The sequence below is a fragment of the Gossypium arboreum genome, chromosome 12 (assembly GCF_025698485.1).
Source record: "Gossypium arboreum isolate Shixiya-1 chromosome 12, ASM2569848v2, whole genome shotgun sequence".
In the NCBI taxonomy this organism is placed as follows: domain Eukaryota; kingdom Viridiplantae; phylum Streptophyta; class Magnoliopsida; order Malvales; family Malvaceae; genus Gossypium; species Gossypium arboreum.
In genome coordinates this window covers 48,448,435-48,457,387 of record NC_069081.1, presented here as the reverse complement: position 1 = coordinate 48,457,387, position 8,953 = coordinate 48,448,435, and the positions used below count along the sequence as shown (strand labels likewise).

The following is an 8,953-nucleotide window of genomic DNA, read 5'->3' as shown; positions in this document are numbered from 1 at the left end:
ATCTCTTCAAACATCCCCCAAGACCCTAGCTCCCAACAAAGTTTATTGACATGGACTTAAGTGGAGCAAACTTTTTGACCACTTATAAAGTGACATAAGCTTCTTTTTCTTTTTCAACTTTATTTATTGAAAATTAAAATTCTGTTATTTATTTTAAATAAATTAATTGAAAATTGACAAAACCAAATAAAACCAATAAAATATGTGTTTTAGCCATCCAATTATCTCTTAATTAAATTAAAACATATTGTCTTAGAGACTGCTCTAGTTCACATTTGTAATAATTTAAAGCATACTATTTAACCCCATACCGTGCTTTACATTTTTAATAAGTTAATTGTTTATTTTAAACCAGAAATTTGTGTTTACAGTTGGCCTCTTGTTATTTGGTATTAGATGGGTTAAACTTGTTAGTCTCATATCACACGAAGAATGCTTCAACTTTTTCATGGATGAAGAAGATTTCTCTGCATCTTCTTCTAAACAGTACTATCCTTACTATCCGCACCCCCAGCCCCACCCTTCTGCCACCGGCACCACCACTACTACGGCCACCAGCATACACCATGCCTTTGAAACTTCTGAATTCTCCACTCTCTCCCCTGCTCGTGACCTCACCTTAGATTTCTCCGGTAAGTGGGCTAACGATATCCTCATGGAAACAGCAACCGCTATTGCAGATCGGAACAGCGGACGTTTCCAGCAGCTCATATGGATGCTCAACGAGCTTAGTTCACCTTACGGTGACACCGACCAGAAGCTTGGTTCTTACTTTCTCCAAGCATTGTTTAGCCGCATGACCGACTCTGGTGAGCGTTGCTATCGAACCTTAGCCTCGGTATCTGAGAAAACCTGTAGTTTCGAGACAACAAGGAAGATGGCATTGAAGTTTCAAGAGGTAAGTCCCTGGACTACCTTTGGTCACGTTGCTTGTAATGGTGCAATTATGGAAGCTTTCGAAGGTGAAAGCAAGTTACATATAATTGATATAAGCAGCACTTATTGCACTCAATGGCCAACCTTGCTTGAATCCCTAGCGACCCGCACCGATGAAACCCCACATTTGAAGCTGACCACAATCGTTGCTACCAAAAACGGTGGCGTTCCAGGGAGTAGTACTTCAGGAACTGCAGCAGGAAGCTTAGCTGCAGTCCAAGATATAATGAAAGAAATAGAAAACCGAATGGAGAAGTTCGCTAGGCTTATGGGAGTTCCCTTCAAATTCAACGTAATACACCATGGCGGTGATTTATGTGAGTTAGATTTATCAAAACTTGATATAAAAGAAGATGAGGCCTTAGCTATCAACTGCGTTGGCACGTTGCATTCCATCAGAGCCGTTGATAATCGTAGAGATATGATGATATCGAATTTCAAGAAACTGCAGCCAAGAATAATCACGGTTGTGGAAGAAGAAGCTGATCTTGATGTAGGGGTTGATGGGATGGAGTTCGTAAAGGGTTTCCAAGAATGTTTAAGATGGTTTAGGGTTTATTTTGAAGCCCTGGATGAGAGCTTCGCTAGAACAAGCAATGAAAGGTTGATGCTGGAACGTGCAGCTGGTCGAGCCATAGTTGAGTTGGTGGCTTGTGCACCATCCGAGTCCGTAGAGAGACGCGAGCCGGCCAATCGATGGTCAAGACGGTTCCATGGAAGTGGGTTTAACCCCCTGGTTTTGAGTGATGAAGTGTGCGATGATGTACGCGCCTTGTTGAGAAGGTATAAGGAAGGTTGGTCCATGACACAGAGTTCCGACGCCGGAATATTCTTGTCTTGGAAAGGTCAGCCAGTGGTTTGGGCTAGTGCATGGCGGCCTTGACGACGGTGGTAGGTTTTTTTTTTTTTTTGCATGGGAGGATATAAAATTGCCAACTGAATTAGCCAAAATCGATTTGTATAATTTTATTTTTATAAATTTAACTGAATATACATTTTGGAACGGTTCTTAGTTCAGTTAGCAAATAAAAGTTTTATTTAAATCATTATTTGTTTTAAGAAAATTCAAATTATTATATTTGAAGCTCTTAATTTAAATAAAATCATCTAATAAAATATTAAATTATTAAGTTATAATTTCTAGGGTCTAACAAACATTAAACATTCTCTCTTTCAAAAAAAAAACCATTAAACATAGTGTTACTTTAGATACTATCATCAATATTGTACATTTTAGATTTTACAAAAAAAAATGGAAGTCAAAATATTTTATTGTATTATAAAATATAGTATTATTAAATGAAAGGTTATTGTTTCTAGTATTTAAATATATTTTCGATTAATTTGCATAGTATTTTAGCAAATTTGATTAATCGATATTTTTTGAATTAGTTAATAGAAAATCCAGATTCTTTCAAATCTTTTTGAATTTAATTGATTCAAATAAATTTATTTATACAACAAATTCAAGGGACATGGAATTTTTCCCAATCACTTTCTTTTCAAACATGGATAAGAATAAGGTGAGGTTAAAATATTACGAAGAGAAATACAAATTTTCATAATGTATCATGTTACATTTAAAACATAATTATTAGATACAAAATTATACAATCATGAAGCAAAATAAACAAAAAATTGTGCTTATTAAATATAAATTTGTTGAGCAATGATTTGATGTCCTTTTAGAGCCACTTCAAATTAGCCCATTGCAATTTTTAATCAAGAATTTGGGGCAGAAACAGTTTTCTTAATTTAAACATAAGGTTGGCATTGACCAAAATAAATAATTAGCAAGGCTAAGTAATATTTTAAATCATTGTTAATATATATGTCCAAAAATGAAATGGGGTTGGTATTTGGTGTAAAAGAGTGATATCAGCTTAGGGAAATTAATTATTTTAATAACAAAAAGCAGGTTTGATTAAAATTTTTTATATATAAGAAAAGGAAAGAATTGTAATTTAATTTCGAGGCTAAACGTCAATTCAACGTAAATCCTTTAATTATATTATTAATAAATTAGATATATCATATAAATTTATTAACTTTAAAATTGAAAATATTAAAATAAATTATCCTATACACATGCCGTTGAAAATAATTAGCCTAAATATTATTATTTTAATTATAAGTTCAAGTTAATTTTTTTTATCCTCAGTTTATTTATTTATTTCAGAAAGGGAAAGCTTTGTTTTTGCCCATAACATAATACATATGTTTTGCTCCCTATTTGGCCCACAAACACAAAAAAAAAACAACGAAAAAGAGAAAGGAGAACAAAAAATACAAAAAATAAAGTAATAAATTTGGTATAATGGGAACTACCATTTAGGGGGTTACATCTGAATCTACTTCATTCTTCCCAATTCTTTTTTCTTCTTTTACAAGCCGTAGATAAGTTGTAAAAAAAAAAAAAAAAAAAAAAAACGAAACAAAAGAGATTTCTAGGGCCAGACAAATGATATATTGGCTTTAGCTGCACACGTTGCCTATTTCTAAGCATCCATCCCACCATTGATTTTCCTTGAATAAGATTAGTTCATCTTTTCCCCTTGTTATCATGTTCCTTGAATCCGCCTCAATCACTAGCAAAATAAGTTTTTAGCGGCGTTTAAATGAAAAATGCCGCTAGAGATCGAACATTAGCGGCGTTTTTCGCTATAGGTAAACCTTTAGCGGCGTTTTTTAAAAAGCGCTGCTAATAATGGATCTTTAGTGGCATTTTTTAGAAAGCGCCGCAAAAGAGTTTTGCATCTTTTAGTGGCTTTAGCGGCGCTTTTTAAAAAACGCCGCTAATGCTCGATCTTTAGCGGCATTTTTAAAAAAGCGCCACAAAAAACATTTCATCTGTCTACTTATAGTTTAACTGGTTTATTTATATTAAAATGCAATTTATTTTTAATTAAATATTTAAAATCTTCAGAAAAAATAATGACAGAGAAAAATTTGAAAGTAAAACATAGAAAAATATTTGTTAAAAAAGAAAAAATGAAAATACTATTATTTAAAATAATTTTAAAGATTTTTGGTATATGACTGATTGTTTTTAATTTATATGTTAAATATTTTCTTATATAATTGTAAAAGAGATAGTATTAATTTTAAAATATTAAATTAATTATCATTATAGTATAGGGTTTAGGTATACGGTATCGTTAAGGGTTTAATGTTTATGAGTTACTATTTTAAGGTTTATGGATTATGGGTTTAGGGATCATGGTTTAAGGGTAGTTTAAGGTTGGGGTTTAAGGTTTCACTACAGCAAAACAGGTTTTTAGCGGTGTTTTTGAAAAGCATACAAAAATGAAAAAATTAAAATACTATTATTTAAAATAATTTTAAAGATTTTTGTATATGACTAATTTTTTTAATTTATATGTTAAATATTTTCTTATATAATTGTAAAAGAGATAGTGTTAATTTTAAAATATTGAATTAATTATCATTATAGTTTACAGTTTGCGGTATTTGGTTAAGGGTTTAATGTTTATGAGTTACTATTTTAAGGTTTATGAATTATGAGTTTAGGGATTATGGTTTATGGTTTAAGGGTTGGGGTTTAAGACTTAGGGGTTATGGGTTAAGTGTTAGGTTTTTAGGGTTTATAGATTATATTATGATTTAGGGTTTAGGGGTAGGGATTAGGGTTTAAGGCTTAGATTAATTAATGCTTTGTAATTTATATATTAAATAATTTATTATATAATTGTAAAGAGATAAGATTAATTTTAATATATTAAAATTATTATTATAGTTTAAATTATAGGTTAAGGTTTGGGGTTTATGGTCTAGGATTTATGATATAGGGTTTTGGGTTTAGGGTTGGGGTTTAAGGGTAAATATAGTGAACTACTTAACTTGTGTATCTTGGATTTTTTATAATATAAATCTAAATAAGATAAATATAAATTATTATTTTAAAATATATATATCAAAATGGGTTAAATCCCAAAAGCGAAATTATGAACACAATTATTGATATAAATTATTTTATATTTGTATATTACATACATAAATGTTTATATTTATTCAATATAAAAATATATTGATATATTTATTTTTAAAACGTGTATGATTAAATCAAAATTAATGTTTCAACTATACATTTAAACCACAATTAAAATTTCACGTCTACAATTACACATTAAACTGAAATTCATATATAATATTGAGATATATCTCTATCAAAATTTAGGTATATACATATAATTAAATATAGTTTAAATTATTTAAGAGATAATGATAAAGTTTATATATATTAAAATAAAATAAAGAATTTTTAGCAGAGCAAAAATGTGGGAAAATAACTTTTTGTGGCGTTTTTATTAAAAATGCCACAAAAAGTAAGCAATAGTGGCGTTTTCTATAAAAAAACGCCACAAAATTTTTTACACAAAACGGTACCGTCTTGTTACCCAAAATACATTAGACTTTTTCGTTCCCCCCTTCCCCCGAAATCCCAAAATTTGACAAGAAATCATTCTTTTTTTCCCTCCTTTCTTTTCCCAAAATCGGTTCCCTCCTCTATCCCTAAAGAAATCCTAAAATTTCACTTGAAATTTCTTCTTTTTTTTCCCTATTTTATTTTTCCCAAACCATTTCTCCCTTACCCCGATTCCCTTTATTTTTTCCCTCAATTTTCTCAAATTGGCAGCCCTCTGCATCTCCGTCGATAGCCCGCTACTGTATCTCTGTCGACATCTGCTATCGGTAGCCCTCTCTTTCTTTGTTTACTATCACTGTTTTTACTTGTAATTTTCATATTAATAACTATCTCTTCAAATGGGTTTTCTTTTCAATTTATATGCCATCGAGAATAGACCTCTTTAGTCTTCGAAAACACTTTCCCTGATCGTTAATTTTACTACAGTTGACAGTGTTCTAAGGGTTCAGACTCGAGAGTGTGCTATTGGTATGCTTGAAAAAGCTATAAAGTAACTTCATTTGTTCAGTTCTCCTTGTGCTCAGAGATAAATCGATTCTTGTTTTTTTTGAATTTTGCAATTTGAGAAAACAAATACTCTTGTTCTTCCCTCTGTTGTTTGCTCCCTCTTGAATATTCACTGAAATCCCAAAAATCCCATATTGTTCTTGTTTTGTTTTGTTTTTGCTCCCTCCGTTGTTTTTGAATACTCTCATACAACTTCGTTTAGCTTTCTTTTTATTTTTGTGTGTGTTTTTATATGGCTGCTTACTATTTCAACGACAACATTTTTTTATCTGGGAATTGTTATTCTGGTTTCCTCGATCCCTTTTCCCGTGATTTGGGTCCATGCAATGGGATTTCACAGTCCTTGGTTTTGGATAATGAGAAAAGTGAGCTGGTGGTGAAGTCGCCGGTGAAGGTTGGGAAGAAAAGCGTGGCGGAAGAGAAAGTTATAGCGGCTTTAAAGAGTCATAGCGAAGCTGAGAGGAGGAGGAGAGAAAGGATTAATGCTCACCTGGACACCCTCCGTAATCTCTTGCCATATAGAGAAAAGGTTCTTCTTAGAACCTTCTTTATATATGTTAGATGGATAATATAGTTCATTTAAATTGTTTGCTTATATTATGTGCCTGCTAGGATTCTTTGAGTCTTAAAACTTTTGTTTAACAGTGATCATTAGATGTAATTACCAGGTTGTCCAGGTAAAGTATAAGGTAGAATATGAAGGGTAGCTATGAACCTGAAAGGATCTTTGTCAACCGTAAAATGAATATTTGGATATTTTAATTATAACAAAAAAAAAATTGTTGTGAGGTCATTTGCTGCATCAATTTTGCACTTGGATATTTGGATATTTTATTTCTTCCTCTGATGATGAAATCTGTGCAAAATGGTTAGGAATAAAAGTGGTTCAATAGGGGAAAACCCTTGTGATTTTGCTCTTGCTTACTACTTGGTATCACTCATTTCCACATTTCACCTTGTGTATATTTTAGCATTTATCTTTCCTGTCTTCTAATCTGCGCCACCTTTCCTATCCTTCACCCACTCCACACGACACACATATAACCCCCTTCTCTCTTTGTTCAATTGCAGTGCGGATGGTTCATCTTTTATCGTTTACTCTCTCTTTGTTTCCTTTTGAAGAGATTTTTAAGCTGCTTATCTTTTCTCTTGATAATAAGCTCTAACGGCAGAAAAACAAAAGGAGGGATCTTTTGAAGTGGAAAAAAAGAGAATAAGATCAGATTAACATCTTTGTTGGTTTTTTTTTTTTACTTTTTATTTATTTGGGTTTGAGAAATGAATTGTGAGTTTTTGATTTGTTCTTCACAAGGATCTGTTTTAAGCTTTTGGGTTTTGTTTTTGAGTGTTTAGAGAAAGAGAAATGGCTGGAAGTAATGAAATCAACCTCAACGAGTGCAAGGTAAATATTTTCTCCTTTTTTTTCCGTTTACTCATTGTGTATATTCTTTTTAGAATTGGGTTGTTAAAGTTGAGTTCTATAATGAATTCTTCATATATTTTCGGGGTTGTTTTGGTTAATGAAGCTGAGTTTTAGCTTATTTTTTTGTTAGAGTTGATGGTCTTATCAATCTTATTTATTGAACTTTTTTCCATATTTGAATATCTAGGGTTATGGGTTGTGGAAAGTTGATTCTTTTACTGTTTTTGGGGTATGGAACAGTTTAGTTTGATTTTTAAGCTTCAACGTCATATATGAGTTTATGTATTATATTGTTGTTTTAATTATATAATTGAATAAATGTTGTTAATTGAGGTGTTAAAGTGCTGCAAATTGAAGTGTTTGAATGCTGTAAATTGAAGTGTTTAAATACTGTAAATTGAAGTGTTTAGTTGCTGGACATTGAGATGTTTTATCGCTGAAATTGAGGTGTATAAATGTTGTTAATTGAGATGTTAAAGTGCTGCAAATTGAAGTGCTTAAATGCTGTAAATTGAAGTGTTAAAGTGCTGCAAATTGAAGTGTTTGAATGCTGTAAATTGAAGTGTTTAAATGCTGTAAATTGATGTGCTTAAATGTTGCAACTTGAAGTGTTTAAGTACTGCAAATTGAAGTGTTTAGTTGTTGGGCATTGAGATGTTTTATCGCTATAATTGAGGTGTATAAATGTTGTTAATTGAGATGTAAAAGTGCTGCAAATTGAAGTGCTTAAATGCTGCAAATTGAAGTGTTAAAGTGCTACAAATTGAAGTGTTTGAATGCTGCAAATTGAAGTGTTTAAATGCTGTAAATTGAAGTGCTTAAATATTGCAAATTGAAGTGTTTAAGTATTGTAAATTAAAGTGTTTAGTTGCTGGACATTGAGATGTTTTATCGCTATAATTGAGGTGTTTAAATGTTGTTAATTGAGATGTTAAAGTGCTGCAAATTGAAGTGTTAAAGTGCTGCAAATTGAAGTGTTTGAATGCTGCAAATTGAAGTGTTTAAATGCTGTAAATTGAAGTGTGCTTAAATGTTGCAAATTGAAGTGTTTAAGTATTGCAAATTGAAGTGTTTAGTTGCTGGACATTGAGATGTTTTATTGCTATAATTGAGGTGTTTAAATGTTGTTACTTGAGATGTTATAGTGCTGCAAATTGAAGTGTTTGAATGCTGCAAATTGAAGTGTTTAAATGCTGTAAATTGAAGTGCTTAAATGTTGCAAATTGAAGTGTTTAAGTACTTATTTTGGGTTTTTTAACTTGTGTGATTATTTGTGTTTCTAGCTATTGGTTTCAATTAGATGAGGCTAACATATCCATCACCGGTGTATAAAGGTATCTTTGCCACGTTCTCGCAGTTCAAGATGAGTTTCGGAAAGGTAGGAAAATGCTAATGTCCTTAGGCTCATTGCTTTTTGATTTTAGTTCCATTATGTATTTACATTCTTGTAAGAAATTTTGTGTTTTTTTTCTTTCAAAATGTTCTTATTTTTTATTGGGGTGATGTATAGGTCTTGAAAGGCACCAAGAAAGAAGGTTGCGTGAGTTTACGCTTAAAAGGCAAATTTTAATGGTATGAGGTTTTGTTTTGGATGAAGCCATGTTTATGAGGAAACTGTAGCACCCCAAACTCGGTCCAGA

At 31.6% G+C, this 8,953-nt stretch overlaps 2 protein-coding genes across 5 annotated transcripts; both read left to right on the top strand.

Annotated features, from left to right (window-relative positions):
* Positions 1 to 275: 275 nt before the first annotated feature.
* LOC108478455 (protein SHORT-ROOT-like) lies at positions 276 to 1,967 on the top strand. The gene has a single exon (XM_017780915.2). The coding sequence runs from the start codon at positions 449 to 451 to the stop codon at positions 1,817 to 1,819; it is 1,371 nt and encodes a 456-aa protein (XP_017636404.1). The 5' UTR covers positions 276 to 448; the 3' UTR covers positions 1,820 to 1,967.
* Positions 1,968 to 5,394: 3,427 nt separating this feature from the next.
* LOC128285249 (transcription factor AIG1-like) lies at positions 5,395 to 8,691 on the top strand. Of its 4 annotated transcripts, none has more exons than XR_008275712.1 (4): positions 5,395 to 5,649; positions 5,810 to 6,419; positions 7,244 to 7,292; positions 8,597 to 8,691. XR_008275712.1 is itself a non-coding variant. In XM_053022652.1 (3 exons), the coding sequence occupies exons 2-3, from the start codon at positions 6,123 to 6,125 to the stop codon at positions 7,085 to 7,087; spliced, it is 423 nt and encodes a 140-aa protein (XP_052878612.1). In that variant the 5' UTR covers positions 5,395 to 5,649; positions 5,810 to 6,122; the 3' UTR covers positions 7,088 to 7,236. The 4 variants fall into 4 exon arrangements, 1 of the variants encoding a protein (XP_052878612.1); XR_008275711.1 differs by having other exon boundaries at positions 6,231 to 6,419; positions 8,597 to 8,665; XR_008275710.1 differs by lacking the exon at positions 5,810 to 6,419.
* Positions 8,692 to 8,953: the final 262 nt, after the last annotated feature.

Excerpts from the sequence above, each read along its gene's own strand:
- LOC108478455 (XM_017780915.2), top strand. The coding sequence starts at position 449 with ATGGATGAAGAAGATTTCTCTGCATCTTCTTCTAAACAGTACTATCCT.
- LOC128285249 (XM_053022652.1), top strand. The coding sequence starts at position 6,123 with ATGGCTGCTTACTATTTCAACGACAACATTTTTTTATCTGGGAATTGT. Across the intron at positions 6,420-6,961 it reads TCTTGCCATATAGAGAAAAG|TGCGGATGGTTCATCTTTTA; the intron begins GTTCTTCTTAGA and ends GTTCAATTGCAG.